The following is a 20,969-nucleotide window of genomic DNA, read 5'->3' as shown; positions in this document are numbered from 1 at the left end:
AGAACCTATAGCACCTGTAAATAATGGTGCTGGATTGGGTATTTAGTCTTGTTTAGCAACCAGAGGACCTCGGCATCTTGCAGTCATTGTGCCATTGATGAACTCCTCTGTATAGCAAAGTATTCTAGATTCACATATGAGGCCATTGAGCTTAAGCTAAAGCTTGCCTGAACTGGGCCATGCAACAGGACAATGGTGCCAAGAACACTAGAAAACCTACATAGGAATAGCTGAGAAAGTAAAGAACCAAGGTATTGCAAAGGCCAAGTCAAAGACCAGATCCCAACTTCATTTAATTGCTGCGGCAGGTGCTTAAGAGACCTGGACATAAATGAGTGGCCACAAACCGCAATGAACTTAACCGAAGATGTAAAGAACAGTGGGTCAAAATTCCTCCAGAACAATGTAAAAGACTGATAAAGTCTTACAAAAAATGATTACTTCAAGGTAATGCTGCTAGCGTTGGTTCTATAAACCATTGATTCATTGAGTGCACTTAATTGTATAAACACTGCTTCTGAATTTTGGTTTAGTGTTTGTAAGCTAATGACATGGTATACTTTGTGTGTTGTTGTTCATCTGACGTTGTATACACCTAATTTTAAGGGCCAAATATATTTTTTATGCCATAAGCTGAAGCAATAAAACTCAAAGAGGGTGTACTTAGTTTTGTTCAGAACTTTATATGACATCAATGGTTGTGTAGGTTCTCTCTGCTATCCTTGATTTATTCTTTCAGTGTTAGAGATAGCAGCAATGAGTGGAGCAGGATGAACATGGCAGAACATCGAGTGGAAAGGTGGGAAAGCATCCAAACATTCGGGAGGACAAACTATCCAGGCTGCACTGTTATCAGTGTGGACAGGAAGGACAGCACACTAGGCAGGATGTGTATGAGAGGCTGTGTATGAGTGTAGAGATGAAGGCACCCATGGCGAACTCTGCAGAGGATGGTAACACAAATGCAATTGTTATTAAAGGTAAGGACCAAAAAGTAAGCACATTATGTAGGGTCCTGTAACTCCCAGTAAATCCATGGATAATTGAAAGTAGTTTCCAATAATAGCCATGGAAATGATTTTTCATTGATGACTGGCACTGAGAGCAATACTCAAAAGTAGCAAAAATCTTAGAATTCCATGGTTACATAAATATACATTTTCTATATTTGCCTTCATATTTACTTAGTTAGGCTGCAAAATATCATTTAGAGACAGTTTGTGCTATTTTAGCCTGAATTTGACCTTAATTGAAGAAGCCAGCACAATTGGCAGCAATATCTTATCCTCGTTTCCTTGAAGGCTAAAAAAAGGCAGAATGGAGTTTTCTATTCAGAATCTGGTATTTCACTAATTCAACTGGCTACACACAAAAGTTTCCCTTGGCTCAGAATACTGTACATATTAAAATAACACATGCAACAATACATGTGGCCAGCAGACAGTAATTCACAGCACTCCTCAAGATTTATTTGCAGGCAGTTAATACCAGAGAAAGTGAGTTATTTTAAGAATAAATATATTTTCTTTTATTCTGTATATATATATATATATATATATATATATAAAATAGAGGGGTTGTCTAAGAAGATGCGCACACTCTTACTGTTCCCCTGTATTATACAGTTGGGCTGTCACTGCAGACTTTTCTTCTTCTGGCCACGTCTCACTAAGCAACATCGCTAGCAACATCACTGCTGAGGCACGACTTTTGTGACGTAGCAGCGATGTTGCTGTGTGACATCCAGCAACAACCTGGCCCCTGCTGTGAGGTCGCCGGTTGTTGCTGAATGTCCTGGACCATTTTTTAGTTGTTGCTCTCCCGCTGTTAAGCGTACATCGCTGTGTGTGACAGCGAGACAGCAACAACTAAGTGAGCAGGGAGCCGGCTTCTGTGGACGCTGGTAACAAAGGTAAATATCGGGTAACCAAGAAGCCCTTTCCTTGGTTACCCAATATTTACCTTCGTTACCAGCGTCCGCCGCTCTCACGCTGTCAGTGCCGGCTCCTGCTCTGTGCACATGTAGCCAGACTACACATCGGGTAATTAACCCGATGTGTACTCTGGCTAGGAGTGCAGGGAGCCAGCGCTAAGCGGTGTGCGCTGGTAACCAAGGTAAATATCGGGTTGGTTACCCGATATTTACCTTAGTTACCAAGCGCAGCATCGCTTCCACGCGTCGCTGCTGGCTGGGGGCTGGTCACTGGTTCCTGGTGAGATCTGCCTGTGTGACAGCTCACCAGCAACCCATGTAGCGAAGCTCCAGCGATCCCTGCCAGGTCAGGTTGCTGGTGGGATCGCTGGAGCGTCGCTTAGTGTGACGGTACCTTTAGACTAGCCAAATCCTTTAGCTAACTTAACAATACACAGAAAATTAAGGTTTTCAATTGTTTTTATCGTATTTTCGCACTACCATTTGGAATTACAGTCTTTAAATATCATAAATAACGATGATCACGTCTGTGAAATTAAGTCTATAAGATAAATAAATGTCATGCTGTATGATTTTTGAAAAAGGGAACCTGTCACCAGATTTTGGCTTTCAAAACAAGACTAGCACCTTAAAGAGAACCTGTCACCAGATTTGACCCCTATAAGCTGCAACCACCACCAGTGAGCTCTTAAAGATAGTGTTCTAGAATACTGTATAAAAGAGCCAAGGCTGCGCTGTAGAACGTAAAAAGAACTTTTATAATACTCACCTAAGAGGCGGATCGGTCCGATGGGTGTCGCTATTCTCCCGTCCTGCGCTTCCTCCATCTTTTCCGATCTCTGTCCACCTGCCCAGCCCCGTGCATGACAAGTCTGGCGTTATTCACAGAGAGAGCTCCATTGCGCTCTTGCACATGCGCACTGTGATTTGCACTGCTGTGGGCAGAGCAAAGTACTTTAATGTGCAGGAGAGAGAAAAGGTCAAAGACCGCCTGCGCACTACAGCACTTTGAGGTGCCTTCAGCCAGTTAGATCAAAGTACGCCTGTGTAAGAGCGCAATGGAGGCCTCATTGTGAATGACGCCAGATGCGTCATGCATGGGGCTGGGCAGGAGGACGGAGATCGCAGAAGATGGGAGGAGGCAACACCCATTGGATCGGACTGCCCCCTAGGTGAGTGTTATAAAATTGTTTTTTACGTTATACAGAGAGGCCTGGGCTCTTATAGACAGTATTCTAGAATGCTGTATATAAGACCTCAGTGGTGGTGGCCTTATAGTCGCCAAATCTGGTGACAGGTTCCCTTTAAGCAGCACCGATGCTGCATGCTATAGAGGTGAATCTAGTGCCCTGACTTCCCCTGCAGACCCCACAAATACCTTTATAATATCTCCTGCCATGTATGTAAATTTGTTGGTCTGATCAGATGGGTGTCCTATTTCACGGCTCTTGTCCCTCCTTCCGGCACTCATCTCGACCTCCTTTAATGATTGACGTGGATGACTCCTCCATCGCCATCCACGTAGCCAGCCAAATCTAGCATATGCGCAGAGACATTCCCAGCTCGCGTAGATGCACTTTCCTCTGCCATATTGCGGGCTGGGCTGAAAACGTAAGTGTGCCTGCGCGAACTGGCGAACTTTCTGCGCAGGTGTGAGATTTTGCCTGGCGTTGTGGATGACGTCACTTGCGTTATCCACATAGCCGGGAAAAATCTCGCGCCTACGCAGAGAACTATAAGGCAATTAGCTACAACATGAACTTCTCCCCGTCTACAGTAGAACACAGACAGTGGGTCAAGGTTAGGATATTTTAGTCCCCCCTAATAAAAAATGTTACAAATCTCTAAAAGATTTTCCAGGATTTCTGCAAGACTGTTTATTAAAGTAACATTTACCGATATGCACTTTTACTATCAGTGAGCCAAGGTGTCTTTAGTTTTGCACTACCCCGAGGCAGTAGACTGCCCCTACTTGCCTGCCTTGTGACTACACCAAAAATAGTGATGCCACATGGGAGAGAACACACGCTAATATCAGTGAAAACCGAGGATATTCTGCTAAAAGAAAAATACATTTTTTCCCAAGAAAAGGCAGAATTTTTTTCAAGAAGTTTATAGTGCCTTCAGGGGAGCTGCTATTTTTATTTTGCCACTGATGCTTTTTTTCTTGAAATTGCATGGCAGTAACATTCCTTGCTATGGCTCTGAAATTAAAAGAGATGAAAGACAGCCAGGAAAATGTGTCTTGGTGACATTTCATTGCCTTTATTCAACAGCATTTTAAGACGTTCCATATGTCAATTTCAAATGCTGTGCAATGTTGAGCTCATATAAGAAGGCAGGAAGGAACTGCAGACTGTGTGCCAAGGATTCCTATTGCTCTCAATGCTATAAGTTGTGTAAACCTTGAGAAAAATCAATTGCACATAAACTGCCTTTATGTCCTGTCGATAATCACATAATTATATTGAGCTTTTTTTGAACTGCAATCCATTTTAATGTAGATCTGTGAGAGAAACACATTTTTCCCTGCATTTCTCTTTGTAGAACAGAAACTGGTATCACTATCCTCGGGAAAAAATCATTTGTTAAATGAATCACTTACTGTTGCTACTCTTCGGAACAAGTTCTTAACTTTAATTTTACTTCCAACCAGACACACTCCTTTAAATTCTACTGGAGTAGGCATGAAGGATTGTTTTAAGACCTTCAGCTAGCCAACACTATTTAGACTGTTCGTTTTCCAATTCTTATTAGTCACAAAAAAAGAGGTTGCCAAAATGTCTGAGATAAGTTGACTACAAAGATAGCAGAAAAACACAATCTTTTAACTGGTTTACAAAAAAAAAAATACAATTATGTGGTACAGACTTAAAGAAGTTTTCCACTACTAATGTGACCCCTTTCTTTTATCCTAACTTTTCCTAACTAAGACTTTCCTAATATACTTCTGCTATCTACTCTGCTCCTGCAAGCTTCTCTAAGAGGTTCATAAACACCTTTATTGTTTTTGTAGCTTTGATCCTCCTGGTCTGGAGACCGGAATTGGAACAACTGAGTAGGGCACGTCACTGGTGGGTTCTGCTTCACACTTCACTCTCCTCTCAGCCCCCACCAGTGACATACTTTGTTCAGTTGGTCAGATTCCGGTCTGCAGCCGGAAGGATCAAAGCTACAACAACAATACAAGGTATTTACGAGCCTCTTATAAGATCAGCTTAAGGCCACGTCTCACTAAGCAACATTGCTAGCAACATCGCTGCTGAGGCACGACTTTTGTGACGCAACAGCGATGTTGTTGTGTGTGACATCCAGCAACAACCTGGCCCCTGCTGTCAGGTCGCTGGTTGTTGCTGAATGTCCTGCACCATTTTTTAGTTGTTGCTCTCCCGCTGTGAAGCACACATCGCTGTGTGTGACAGCGAGAGAGCAACAACTGAATTTGCAGTGAGCAGGGAGCCGGCTTCTGCGGACGCTGGTAACCAATGTAAATATCGGGTAACCAAGAAGCCCTTTCTTTGGTTACCCGATATTTACCTTCGTTACCAGCGTCCGCCGCTCTCACGCGGCGAGTGCTGGCTCCCTGCTCCCTGCACACATAGCCAGACTACACATCGGGTAATTAACCCGATGTGTACTCAGGCTAGGAGTGCAGGGAGCCAGCGCTAAGCGGTATGCGCTGGTAACCAAGGTAAATATCAGGTTGGTTACCCGATATTTACCTTAGTTACCAAGCGCAGCATCGCTTCCACGCGTCGCTGCTGGCTGGGGGCTGGTCACTGGTTGCTGGTGAGATCTGCCTGTTTGACAGCTCACCAGAAACCCGTGTAGCGACGCTCCAGCGATCCCTGCCAGGTCAGGTTGCTGGTGGGATCGCTGGAGCATCGCTTAGTGTGACGGTACCTTTACAGGAGCAGGGTAGATAGCAGAATTATATTAGGAAAGTGTTAAGGCCCAGTCACACACAACGACTTACCAGCGATCCCGACAACGATACGACCTGATAAGGATCGCTGGTAAGTCGCTGGGAGGTCGCTGATGAGATGCCACACAGTCAGACCTTACCAACGACGCAGTAACGATCAGCGACCTGTATAACGATCTCGGCGGGCGTTGGGACCGTGTTAGGAGGTCGTTGGTAGGTGTCAAACACAGCGATGCGTCCTGCCCAGCAGGAAATCGCCTTTGAAGAAAATGATCCGGACCATTCGGCAACGACTAGCGCTCTCCCAGCAGGGGCCTGATCGCTGGTAGGTGTCACACATAACGAGATCGCTGGCGAGATCGTTACTGCGTTACAGAAACTGTGAGTCAGCAATGATCTCGTTAGCGATCTCGCTGTGTGTGATGGGGCCTTTAGTTAAAAAGAGTTAGGGTAAAACAAAGGGTTCACAATTTAATTGCCTTTGACACCAAGTGTATTGTATATTTTTGGTATGTCATGTTTTAAATAAAGCTGCCCATCTACTTTGCTGGAACAGTGAGATGCTGTGTTTTTTGTGTTGCAAAAATAACAAGTGACAAAAACTCACCAAAAATTTATTGTGGGAACTTGATCATAAATGATCCTCAGATATAACACACATCACACATGAGGGATATTAAAAAAAAACAAACAAGAAACAAAAACAAACTACACACAGAGAAAAGTAATGTAAGTGGTTTAACAGCCATTAGCACAATTCAATTCCACAACATAAATGTCACATGTAGTTTTACACAAAAGTCACCCACTGTCATGGCAGCATTACACGCTGTTCACATTGCAGATTCTGACACTACGCCTGATGATTTCTCTGGTGTTTCTAAGCTACACATTCATACACGGGAGTCAACCAGCAGTGTGCTCAGTCATAGACAAACTAGCAAGAAAACCTCTGCTACCCCTGCTTGTTAGGCTTCTGGGATCACATGTTGTAAAGAAACCAATCACATCTGCACCTCACATACTTAGGTTGAAAGAGATTTTCCACCCACGCCGACTATAGTTTATGCTGTGTTGGTCTGTGAGTTGTGGTATCCCAAACTAGAGAAAGAGTTGTTTTGTGCTTGGTGTTGTTGTGGAGTTACCCTCGGTCTTGTTGTTTCCACCCTGCTCTTGTTTTCTTGCTAATCTCTTCTTGTCTTATACCTCTGTGTGCGTGCTGTTTTACAGAGTTTTGGTTTCACCTGTTTGCCTATTTCTGTGAATTAAAATACACTCCTGTCCCACCCCCCTCGGTGGAAGGAGTATAAGATCAGGTCAGAGGGGGGTATAAGATAAGATCAGGGGGTATAAGATCTGGTCAGGAGTAGGACCAGGAAGTAGACTCAGACATCCCCCCCCATTAGGGGTATCTCTTGAGAATAGGGATAACACAGGGCCCCATAGTCTGAGGGTCAGCTTAGGGGCCCCTGTTTCTCGCTATCCTCATAGTGCCTTGTGATAATAAGTTCATGTAGGGCTAATTATATGTTGGGATTCTGTTATATGTGTGAAGTCATTGTGATATCTGGCATCTGGACTGGTTTGGGATCCATTTTGCTCTGATATTCACATATGAATTAGAAAATGAGATGGCATCATTTACTGCTCTTGTACTAAACAATAAATGACTTGATTGAAGTGACATGCACATAGCGGACTGACAGCTCCGATTCACCTGAGCAGAGTCCTGATTAGTTATCCAGATAATAGGCCTTTGTTTTCTCCATGCTGCCACAGAAAATGAAATCTCTCTGCCTTTCCACAGCTCTGTTTGGGAAAGTAACAGCAATGAATACTTTAATCTTTTTTTATTATTTCCGCATATAGGGTCATATTGAAATCTGTGCAATGATCTCTGTCGCATATGGTTACCAAGTCTGAAAAGTCAAAGTAAGGATCTCCATATGGCAATAAACACAGGGCAAGATTAAGGCTGGCATTTCATGTAAAACGCCTGTAAATTGGAACATTTTCGTCTGTCTTTAAAGGGGTATTCCCATCTGAAAGATCCTATATCAATATGTAGTAGGTGTAAAAATAATAATATTAGCAAATACCTCCAATTAGAAATGTAGTATAGTTCTCCTGATTCACTACATCACTTACATCATGTGCAGGGCATTGCAGGACCTTAGGTATCCATGGTTATGACCACTAGCAATTAACTAACTGCCACTATATGTGTGGTCGTAAACATGGATACCTAAGGTCCTGCAATGCCCTGCACATGAGGTAAGTGACATTGTAAATCAGAAAAACTATATTACACTTCTAATTGGAGGTATTTGCTAATATAATTATTATTTTTATTACACTTACTACATATTAGGATAGGTTCTTGGATATGGGAATACTCCTTTAAGTCAGAAAATAAAACTTTTGACAGCATATACAGTATTTGTGCCACCTTTTCTATCACTTTCTAGCTTGACATTTAATACATTTGTCAGGTTGTTGTTGGTTATTTTGTCTTCTGTCCACCTATCTTGTGAGAAAAGTTGTAATATAAATGTCTCCCAGGTTTCCCAGAATCAGGTATAAAGAAGTGACAGCTAAACTGAAGGTGTTGGGACAGGATGCCCCAAGCCCTTATAATTGCTAGAGATTTCTTCACTTCACTGAGAAATGCACAGTGCCCCATGTGAATTGGTACTGCATGCAAAACATATGATGATGGGATTTTTTTTTTAAAAAAATGAGGATTTTAAATTAAAACGGTTGTATACTTTATCTGCTGAAATTTCTTAGGGTGCGTGCCCACGATCAGTGTTTGCTGCATTTTGGACATAGCATGCTTCAGCTGCGTCCAAAACGCTGCGTTGTACAGTACAAGCATAATGGATGGAATTTCTAGAAATCCTGTGCCCACTGAGCTTGTTTTTTTCGCAGCAAACACTGACCTGCGGTGTGGCTTTCCACAACGCAGCATGTCAATTGTTTGCTGTGGATTCGCATGCGTCCTCGGTAGGAAGAACACAAGCGAGAGACCTCAGCACACTGAACCCTGATCGTGGGTACAAGCATCTGTGGTCTCCTGCGCTCTCCTGTGGAGGAGACACGTGGCCCCGCAGGTCAGGACTTGCTGCGTCCAGAACGTAGTGAGTCCTGATCGTGGTCACATACCCTAAAAGTCACAAATTTGTGTCACTTACTGATATATAACTAATACTGGTTTTCCTTCTTAACCTGTTAGTGCAGCCTTTTTTAAAAACGCCTCCTCAGTCCTGCTACTTTTAAAATGGCTGCTGATGGAGGAGCATGTGACCAAGCCTATCCATCAGCCTCCATCAACTGGAAAACACTGATAGTGGAAAAGCTGATTTTTTAGAAGGCAAATTACTTTGAGGTAAACGGAATCATTTTCTTCCAATTTCACAAAAAATTCAAATACATCAGAATCAGAATTCTTTGTAATTCGATTCACATGAATACAGTAAAATGCCGATATGATCTTGTTAGAGCTAGTGGGTGCTGAAGATCCAATGGGACATTTAGTATGAAAAGATTGGCTACCTGTGATTTAAGACTGGACTGGAAGAACTAAGCCGAGAACTATAAGGTGAGATGACTTTTTTCACCCTAGACTTATGTTCCAGGTCTGGAGAGCCATACTAATGCCTGCTTTACACGAGTCGACCGATCGTGCGATTTCACGATCGATCGTACCCGCCCCCGTCGTTTGTGCGTCACGGGCAAATCGCTGCCCGTGTCGCACAAAATCGTGAAACCCCCGTCACACATACTTACCTGCTGAGCGACCTCACTGTGGACGGCGAACATCCACTTCCTGAAGGGGGAGGGACGTTCGGCATCACAACGACGTCAAACAGCCGTCGGCCAATAGAAGCGGAGGGGCGGAGATGAGCAGGACATAAACATCCCGCCCACCTCCTTCCTTCTGCATTGCCGGCGGGTGCCGCGGGACGCTGTGTTCATCATCCCCGGGGTGTAACACGGCGCAATGTGTGCTGCCCCGGGTACGATGAACAACCGGCACCATTTTAATTAAACAATTTTTTAAAACTGAGCGACGAGTACACGACTCACGATTTGTGAGCGATATTGCGTTGCTCGGAGGTGTCACACGAGACGACGTCGTGAACGATGCCGGATGTGCGTCACGAAAACCGTGCCCCCGACGATGCATCGCACGATAGCTCGTCTCGTGTAAAGCCCGCATTAGACATTTGGATAGCAAACCAAATTAAAAGGGCTTTTCCCATGAACAAAGTTATTTTTTTTAATCAATAAATCTTGGAATAATAATTAGTTTCACAATTGGATGTGATTAAAAAAGTGTTCCTGTGCTGAGATATAGTCCCTGCTATGTACTGTGTAATGGCCTTGTCTGACCGTACAGGCAAATTGTCTCTTCAGTGAGGAAGCAGACAAACTCTAGTGCCACCTATTTGAGGTAGCAATCCAACACAGGGACATGGTCTGATCATACCACAGCTCCTGGGATGGGGAGATGCAAAAGAGGGAAACAGCACAACACAGGATTATAGCTAATTATTTTTAAAGGTAAAACATTTCCCTGCCCATTTTTAAATGTTGTACCTCAAAGAAAGAATAATTTCCAAACCCGTGTGTAATGTTTGTATACGTCACTACATCCTCCCCTGCCTGGGAGCTGTGGCATCATCAGACCATGTCCCTGTACAGTCAGACACGGCCATTACACAGTACAGAGCAGGGACATATACAGTATATAAGATTATCTCAGCACAGGAACATTTTTTAAACACATCCGATTGTGGAAATTATTATTATTATTTCAAGATCTATAGATTAAAATTAACTTTGTTAGTGGGAAAACATCTTTAAGTACTCATCAATTTGTTCATCACTTTTGTTTTTGCATTGGAGGAGGCTTATGGACTTCTCTGCTCACATGCTCCTCTGTAACAGTGGTGGACTTGTGGCTGTCATGTTCCTGCCCCTGAAGACACCAATCGCTTTATTGTCTTGTAAAGGCCCTGCGTCTTATGTAACTTGTGAAATGTAATATGTTCCTGTATAATGTATGCTGTGATAGTTATGTGTAGTAATGTATAAGATGTAGTAGTGTTGATAATGTAATGAATGTGTATTAGAATAAGATAGAAAGTGTAATGCATAGCAGTGTTGGTAAGGTATTGTAATATTGACATAGAACTGGGTAAAAGGTTAAGCCAACCCAGCAGCAAGGTCAGAGACAGTTAATATTGGGACTAGCCCACAGGGGAGGGGTTAGCATGGAGGGAAAGGGGCAGTTTCTTGTAGAACTTCAGATAGGGTTTATACTGTGAGCTATGAAGAGGTAGAACACCTCTATAACACGGAAAGAAAGACTGTGTATGTGTGTATGTGTGTGTGTGTGTGTGTGTGTGTGTGTGAAAAGCACTAAGGAAGCACAAACTGCAAAAAAACCTACAGTGGGCGAGTAGGGGCACTTTAGCACTCACAAGCAGCAACACAGCCTTAAAAATTAGTGTGCTGAGTTTGCAGGACAGATTCATATTGGGGTTTCCTCCTCTTGGGGTCCAAGGAAGCTGGTGATGTGTTTGGCATGGCAGAAGTGAACATGGAGGTCTCCTTTACAGAAACATCAACACACACACCTATGACCCAAAGAGCCCTATGGTCTATGTAGCGTGACAAGGTGGTAACGATGCAGTGCTCGCCCTTGGCTATAGCTCCGTGGCACGTTACAAGAATATAGGTTCACAGCAGTTCACAAACTTAGACCAGTAGATGAAGGCTATGGATTGTATGGGTGCCCATAGTGGGACTACAGCTGTAGAGAAGTTACACAACGCCATATTGAACATTTCTTAGGTGAGTTATCTACAGGGTGGTAGAAAAGGGAGATTTAGAATTTTTGTTGTTTGTGATATGCTGTGCGTCATCACCAATTTATTACTCCCTTACTCTAGATTAACTTCTTGGCTACCACACTAGGCAGGTGTACTATTAGGCAAATTATAGTAATGTAGTGACTACATCTGGGCCTGCTGAGTTGTACGGCACAGTGGTCTTGGTCAGCAATGACTGGGGGGATGTGAATCTATTCGGGATCTTTCTTCTGTTATTGGAAAAGCTTTTTATACAAGTAGATTAGTAACTAGTTCCTTTAGCAAGATTGGTGTTTAGCTGTTTTCCTTGCTCACGGTTTTGCTGTATCCTGGGAAGCCCACCACAGGACACAGTCTACACCTCCACCAGCAGTCATTTTGTGAATAAGACAGCTGTGCAAAGCGGTTGCTGAATGTCCGCAGGGTGCATGTGGCGGCCCAGGCAGTTGATTCTAGGAGGCACAGTACTAAGTGTGGGAGTGGAGGAGTTATGCTGCAATGGGTCACAAGTACAAGTTTTTTTGTTTTGTATTTTCTATTATCCCGTCCTGGATCCAGTAACATTTAAAGGGACTCTGTCACCAGGTTTTTACTACTGCATCTGAGATTAACATATTTTAGGAAAAAGGAGCCTGATTCCAGCGATGTGTCACTTATTGGGCTGCTTGTTGCCATTATGATAAAATCACAATTTTATCTGCTGCAGACATGCAGTTATTTGAATACTGAGCTCGGTATAACTCTGCCCCCCACTCGCAACACTGATTGGCAGCTGTTTGCCCAGGTACAGTGTACACATAAAGCTGCTAATCAGTAGTGGGGGTGGGGTTACCGAGATCATCAATATGCTTGACTACCCAGCAGCAAGTTTACTAGTCCTCTACTTATAATGTAATGCTCATAGAACAGTGATTTTGTCAAACCTACATAAAGTAGTCCAGTAAGTGACACATCACTGGAATCAGGATTTCTGTCTCTACATTATGCTGCTCTCAGATTAGGCAACAGAAACCGGGTGTCAGGTTCCCTTTAAGGGGTTTTCAGGTCTAATAAGACAATTCTGCAGTTAAGTCTGGTAAATTTTGACGGTTTACAATGCATACACTGCAACTGCAGACTTTTCTTCTTAGTCTGGACAACCCCAATACCTCTTAAAGTAGAGGGTAATCTCTGTAAAAAGAAGGTTGAGAATCTTCACCCTAATGTACTGTATATGTTGTAAAATTTGGAGAAATAGTTTGGAGAGGAATGTAGTTCACAACAGATAACAGCGTCTCTATCATAGGCCTGAAACACACATTCGTTAAAAACACGCACGTGCCGCGAGACACGTATTTTCCCTGCGTGTTGCGTGAGGTAAGTACGTGTCTCGGGTACGTGTGGTCCACATGTGTTCTCCGTGTGCTATCCGTGATAGCACACGGAGAACAGGTAATTTGCATACTCACGTGGTCCGCGCTGCTGTCCAGGGTCCTGATCTTCGGCTCCAGCCCCGCCCACTCCCTGCTGACGATCAGCGCCCGGGTCAGCACGCCCACCTCCCTTACACACTCATAACGAGCGGCGGCTGGCAGGAACAGTTTGCAGCGGTAGAATCTGCGGGGCTGGTGGAGGTGAGCATTTGTTTTTTTTATTTTAAAATTAATGACACGTGTTCTTCGGCGCATGTCACACGGAACCGTATCCACACTACATCTGTGTGGTATGGGTGCAAGACGTGTGACACCCGTGCTGCCGGAGAATACGTGGACATGTCAGCGTGCAAAAATCACGGACACACGTAAGTAAGGAACGGACACACGTTCCATTCCAAAATACTTACGTGTGTCCATACAATAGTGAAAACATAGGTCCACGTGTCTCCGTGCCGCCGGTGCGTGAAAAAACTGCCAAACACGTACCGGCGGCACGGATGTGTATCGGAGGCCATACCCAGTAATATCTCCTAAATGATTCAATAGAAATGAATTACTGAAGTTTTGGTCTCTAGAAATGCACTTTTATACGGTAATTTCTTATCTTATCCTTTGCTGTCCATACATTGATAATGCTGTAACTACTTTTCTTTCTGTCCATCAATGGTCTGAGATCTGTTTCAACATTGGTAAGAGAATGCTAGATATAATGGTTCATACACAGACCAGATTTTGATCTGACGAATAAAAATCAGCAATGCAACTCTATGGGTTCGTGGAAAACATTGGCCGCATTTAGCTGACATCAGAGTGCAGTCCAATTTTCACAAACTGACATAATGGAGGAGGTGGTGAAACTTTTTTTTTCTCTCTCCACCTCTAAGAAAAACTGATCCCAATCTGATTAAATTCTGGTCGGAGCCTGATTAGAATGTTGGACCGTTTTTTTCTCAGACGGAGAGAAAATAGCCGTCTACCTTCAGTGTAATGGCCAAGGTTCACAGGACAAAGTCATGGCACCAATAAGTGCAATGTGATTTTTGGTGCTGAAGAAGGAGAATAATCTCTGAACAGTGTTGACGAATAAAGATCATGATTCCTCTCTATTTGGTCTTCGATTTTCTTCAATGGCAGCGTGGCGTTTAACCATTCCCTTGATCTGCACCTATCAAAATGGCAATGGTAGAAGAAGCAAAAAATAGACTACTCTCTTTGGATCATGTCAATGTAAATAGTTAGGATCCTGCATGTGCTGGTGTTATGATCCTTTACATCAAGGTCTCAAACAATCGGCCCGCGGGCGGCCCCAAAGGCTGCTTCTTGCGGCCTGCAGGTACCTAGACGCCGTAATGATTGCGGCCCGGTACATACACGGGGCCGCCGCCGTCAGCACTTTTATTCCGGAGAGTATAATTTGTAGCACTGCGCCGAGAAGCACGCCTCTGCAAAGCTTAAATAATGGCAGCTGCCGCCGGCCAATCAGAGGTCAGCAGCTAACGTGGGTGTATTCTGTTTGGCCAGCGCGGCTGCCTTAGTAAAGATGTGAGTAGAGCAGTGCCGCAAATTGTTCCTACAGTAGGATAATGCTGATGGCAGCGGCCCCATTTACCAGACATCAATAGTCATGGCCCTCACGGGTCTAAGTGCCTGCGGGCTGCAAGAAGTACGGTAGGTAAGGAGGACACCTAGGGAAAGGAGGAAAGGTGAGAAAAATCTTTTTTTTTTTTTTTTGTATGTGAACAATGTCATAACGGGATATTACTACAGGATGGGACAGTACTGCAAGGGAGCAATATGGGAACATTACTACAGGGGACAATATAGGCACATTACTAAAGGGCACAATAAGGGCACATTATCACAGGGGACAATATGGACACATTACTAAAAGGGGACAATATAGGCACATTACGACAGGATGAGGACAAGGATGGGGCCCATTACTACAGGATAGGGACATTAATAAAAGATGAGGACCGGGATGGAAATAGAATTACAAAATGTTGGTCAAAATTACTATATGGTGGTAATTGTAAAACGTTATTATAAGAAGGGGTAAAATGTAAAAAAAATAAAGAATGATTTTTTTTTTCCCAGAAAAAGTATTTTGAATATATAAACTGAAATAATAAAGTGCACATTTATTATAATAAACATGTGAAAAATGTTCAAAAAACGTGATCCAAATGTGTATAGAAAAAAATATGCAATCACTAAAAATGTCACTGGTTCCAGCAAAGAATACAGCCCTCCAAATAATTTTTTTTCTATGTGCGGCCCTTCTACTCAGCCGAATTTGAGACCCCTGCTTTACATACCTACTCTGCTGGATAAAGTAAGAGAGTATTAGTTTATACTTTATACAGAGGACGGTGTGAATCAAAATGAGCAGGCGCCTAGGCTGCCACAATCCGCAGAAAGTAGGCCAGAAGAGTCCTCCTTGTTCCTACAGAGCCAGAAATATATGTGATTAGGAAGCCCAGGATAAGTAAAATCCCCAAATTTCAATTTTTGCCCAGTGTTACGGAGTACAACATATAAAAGTAATTTCAGTAGCTTCCTTCTCCCATTTGAACAATGTTATACTTTTCATCTCCCCCAATGTCTTGTTAGCCGAGCTCCATAGCCATTTCACTGCTGCCTTTAGGAATTCTTCCTTCTTTTAGAGCGCGAGTCGCTACATCTCTGAAGAAGACCAAAAGCAGACATCACAGTAATCTATTCTCCATTCATCTAGCAAGTCTGTTCATCCTTTAACACATAATTTACTAGTTTCTATCTGCTTTATGTGGCTTTTGATTTCTATTAATCTTATCTGTCTGTTGTGATTCTGTGCATTTGTTGAATGTGGGATAAAATACCTATGGGGGATGTATTCAGTCTCTGAGCAATCGGCTACACTCTGCATCCACACATTAAAAATGCAATATTCTTATACGTAAGAAAATCCAGAATAAAGCACAGCCTGTTGTTATGTGTTAAAGCCTCGGTGGAATAGAAGTTCACCAGAGAACCGCCGTCTCCAACTTTACTGGCTGCCATATAGTTATATTCAATTCTTCTACTAATGAGAAGTAACTTTCTGCAATTGGAAAAGAAAAATCATATTTCTGCCCTATTTTACAGAGCCAAGTTTCAGTGGTTTTCTGTCTTTTTCTATTTTTGACAGATTATGTCTGAAATTTGACTGTATTTCCAAATGCATTTTAACGCACTAAATTGCTGAAATCTTCTGTTCAGCAATTTTGCATAATTTAAAATAGAGATTTAGAGATTTAATCAATTAATTATAAAAGCAATTTCAAATGAATGGACGGTAATGCTGACCATAACTGGCCAGACTCGATCAGTGGTTGTGTTACAAGATATTGATCTACATATGGCTTGATAAGCAAACTCATACCAGTCTTTTGTTTAAGAGAAGTCACTTTCAGAAGCACTCAAAGTTTTTTTTCCCTCTTAACATACTGCAATTACACCAATGAGCAAAAGGGTAACAATGTTTTGAACTTTTGACTTTGAGGCTCCATATCTCACTATCCTCTATAGCAGGGATCCCCAACCTGTGGTTCAGGAGCCGCATGTGGCTCGCTGGCCCGTGATGTGTGGCTCGCGGCTGTCTGCAAACTTGGGGCATAAGCACCAGGCCTAACAAACAGCTATGGGGAGCAGGTCTCCAGATGGTGACTTTTGTGAGTTGCTCCACAAAGAAGAGCAAATCTAAATGGGGTCATTTAGGAACCCCTGGATCTTGGTACATTGCATCACTGTGATTTCTGTAGAAACGCTTTGGCTTTCATTATACCAGTAATGAGGGTTCTGGGTATCTCTACAGTGAGGGGGGCAGAAGCTGTATGTGACTCACGACCCTTTCTCAGAGCTCAATCTGGCTCTCGAGATCAGAAAGGATGGGGGCCTCTGCTCTATAGCTTCGAAAGTGAGACTACCATCATTTTATAGACAATCATCTTGGCTATATTATATGTAAATTTGTAACTATTTAGCATATCATTAGTTATGGAGATTCTTGTCATGTCACTGCATTGTTACTGTTTTGAGCCTAAAAATCTCGATTTTCATTTTTTTTAGTGTTTTATAAATCTACCTTTGGCTTTCAACACTGTCTGAATCCTTCTGGGTAAACTCGTCAGTGTATCATATTATATGGCACTGTGTACTTACAATTGCTAATTTTGCCTTTCTACCCAGTTAATTCTTCTAATTTCTCTGCTCCATGTACAAACAGCAAGTCACTTTTCCCTGCATGATTCATCCAACCCTTCAACTCCTGACCCAGCTGCTCCCCGCCTCCCACTGTCATTGACTTTTGCAGTGATGACTCGTGCAGGGAAAAAGAGACTTCCAGTTTCTACATAGAGCTTAGAAGGATTTAGTAATTTTTTTTAATCACATGATGTCATACTCTTAATGGAAAAGAGAAGAATTTACTGAATAGCAAGGGCAAAATGAGTAATTGCAATATATTAAGAAGATAAAAATTTTTGAAATGTGTTCTTCTTTAAAGCATATTTCTAGTGATTCACCTAATGTCATAGGATAGTGTAAATTTAAGTTTCTAAATTAAATGTAAATATTGACGGCATTAAACTTTTTATTAGCTTAAATAACTTAGTCAGATCAGCTATGGAGCAGATGGAAGAAGAAGGTAATATAGCTAAAATAACTTAATTATACCTAAACATGAAATTACAAGCTGCCTATGTATCTGTAAAAGTAAGATGCTAGTTAATAAAGTCTTGTGATTATAGCAGCATCGTCAATGACTCAAGCATAGGGAAACAAATCTACTGTAACTAGGCAGACATTGCCGGCAATGCTAAGAGCTCCTTGTTAGTAGAACAGGAAACATAGAGGTCTGCAGCAGAAGTCCCTAATCTTTGCGGGAAAATGCTTCACAAAGGTGCTGTAATAAATAAGGGTCTAACGACACTGTGGAGCTTTCATTCTTTCACTGGAGGTATACTTCAATCTTTAGACTTTTATTACAATACAATGAGATATTTGGTATTGGGGAAATGATGCATAACCAGTCTTTGCCTATTGATCTTATATATTTCTATAGCACTCATGGAAAATATGCAATATTATTAATTAACTTTATCACAAACCTTTAGGTGTAAAATAAATGTAAATTGTCAGGTGATAGCTCTTCCTTCTAACATTTATATACAGACCATAGCCATTAAAGGGAACCCATCACCACGTTTTTCCCTTCTGAGCTGCAGCCACCACCAGTGAGCTCTTATATACTGCATTCTGGAATACGGTACATAAGAGCCCAGGCCGCTCTGCAGAATGTAAAAAACAGCTTTATAAAACTCACCTACGGAGACAGTGGTCTGGTCCGATTGGTGTCGCTGGTCTTGGTCCAGCGCCTCCTCCATCTTGTGAGATCACCGTCCTCCTGCCCAGCCTCGTGTGCATGACGCGTCCAGCTTCATTCACAGAGAGGTCTCCATTGCGCTCCTGCGCATGCGCACTTTAATCTGTCCAAAGTATTATAGTGCGCATGCGGTCTTTGACCTTTCCTCGTACCTGTGCATTACACTACTTTGCTCTGCCATCAGCCGGGCAGATCAAAGTGCGAACACGCAGGAGCACAATGGTGGCCTCTGTGTGAATGATGCAGAACGTGTCTTCCACAAGGAGCTTGGCAGAAGGATGGCGATCGCAAGAAGAGAGGAGTGACACTCATCGGACCGGACTGCCCCGTGAGTATTATAAAGCTGTTTTTTACGTTATACAGAGCGGCCTGGGCTCTTATATACAGTATACTAGAATGCTGTATATAAGAGCTCAGTGGTGGTGGCCGCAGCTCATAAGGGAAAAACCTGATGATAGGTTTCCTTTAAGATCAGTGTTCTGGAAAAAAGAAATGAACAGGTTAAATAACAGAATAATGGTGTATCACATTAGGAAGAATATAGTTGGCAGAATTAAGAATGTTTAACCCCTTAACGACCGCGGGCAGTAAAATTACGTCCTAGCGGTCATAACGATACTGCCCGCGGTCTGCTGGCAGCAGCATGCTGCGATCGGCGCACATCTCAGCTGATTTTCACAGCTGAGATGTGTGCCTGCTAGACACGAGCAAAATCGTTATCTGCTCGTGCCGTTTAACCCCTTATATGGCGCTGTCAATATGTGACAGCGCCATTATAAGCACGATCGCGGTAAACTTTTACTTACCTTCCGATACTGGAAGTCACGTGACGCGATCACGTGACTTCCGATAGTTGTCATGGTAGCACAGGGTCATGTGATGACTCCTGTACTACACATGACTTGCTTTCACTTTCGCTGTGCCCGCAGCACAGTGAAAAAGAAAGTGAGCGTATCTGCTGTTTACAGCTAGGTAGCTGTGATCAGCAGATAGATCAGAGCGATCGGATTCCTGATCACTATAGCCCCCTAGGGGGACTAGTAAAATAAAAAAAAGTTAAAAAAAAGTTTTAAAAAATTAAAAAAAAAAACAAAAAAAACCTAAAATTTCAAATCACCCCCCATTCGCCCCATTGAAAATTAAAGGGTTAAAAAAAATAAAAAATATACACACATTTGGTATCGCCGCGTTCAGAAACGCCCGATCTATCAAAATATAAAATCAATCAATCTGATCTGTATACGGCGTAGCGGCAAAAAAATTCCAAACGCCAAAACGATGTTTTTTTGTCGCCACAACTTTTGCGCAAAATGCAATAAGAGGCGATCAAAACGTAGCATCTGTGCAAAAATGGTACCGTTAAAAACGTCAGCTCGAGGCGCAAAAAATAAGCCGTCACTGAGCCATAGATCCCGAAAAATGAGAACGCTACGGGTCACGGAATATGGCGTAAAACGTGCGCCACTTTTTTCTGACAAACTTCCGATTTTTTTTTAACCCCTTATATATGTAAACCTATACATGTTTGGTGTCTACGAACTCGCACTGACCTGAGGCATCACAGTCACACATCAGTTTTACCATATAGTGAATACAGTGAATAAAATATCTCAAAAACAATAGTGCTATCACACTTTTTTTGCAATTTTTCTGCATTTGGAATTTTTTTTGCCGTTTTCCAGTACACTATATGGTAAAACTGATGGTTTCATTTAAAAGTACAGCTCGTTCTGCAAAAAATGAGCCCTCACATGACCATATTGACTGAAAAATAAAAAAAGTTACGTATTCTCAGAAAAAGAATGGCGGGAAAAAAAATGGAAAGCGAAAAATCGGCCAGTCGTGAAGGGGTTAATTCAGCATACACATGTCTGTGTGACCTCTGCTATGCTGGTGTTTTCTGTATATGCTGAATTATGGTCACTATGTAGGCAACAAAATCTTCACGTGATTGTTATATGCATATTAATACTATCATATCATTTTTGGTGGCAAAATATTTTTGATAGATTGATTAAACATTATATAGACTTAATGAAAATGGCACATACCTGCTTCATCATAGGACCCCGAAAGCTTCTCCAGCAGTTCACGGTCTATTGCTAAAATCTGCTGCTCCAAAATTGTCTGGTAGGAGAGTACGCTGTTCTCTTTATCCCTTTCGAAGTCCTGTAGATGTTGCTTCAGCACCTCGGGCAGATGAGTTTTCACATATTCCGCTGCTGACTGCACAACAAATAAACAAAGCAATCATTTGTCTAATCCTACAATTTTTAGCTCAGAACGTGTTTTTCAAAATATTTAAAAAAAAATAAAAAAGCCTCCAGCAAGAAGAACACGGAAATCTCATCATTCTGGGTAAATCACAAAGTTTTCATCAAGTATCTAAGGAATCATTTACTTTAATAAGATG

At 42.4% G+C, this 20,969-nt stretch overlaps 1 protein-coding gene across 1 annotated transcript in view; it reads right to left on the bottom strand.

Annotated features, from left to right (window-relative positions):
- Positions 1 to 20,969, bottom strand: part of PPM1L (protein phosphatase, Mg2+/Mn2+ dependent 1L) — a 346,350-nt gene that overhangs the window by 85,003 nt on the left and 240,378 nt on the right. The window contains exon 2 of the mRNA XM_075340665.1: positions 20,608 to 20,782. Coding sequence (XP_075196780.1) covers positions 20,608 to 20,782 — 175 coding nt within the window. The remainder of the gene's footprint in view (positions 1 to 20,607; positions 20,783 to 20,969) is intronic.

The sequence above is a fragment of the Anomaloglossus baeobatrachus genome, chromosome 3 (assembly GCF_048569485.1).
Source record: "Anomaloglossus baeobatrachus isolate aAnoBae1 chromosome 3, aAnoBae1.hap1, whole genome shotgun sequence".
Lineage (NCBI taxonomy): Eukaryota > Metazoa > Chordata > Amphibia > Anura > Aromobatidae > Anomaloglossus > Anomaloglossus baeobatrachus.
Note: the sequence above shows the minus strand (reverse complement) of the source record. Positions and strands in the feature narration are given on the sequence as shown.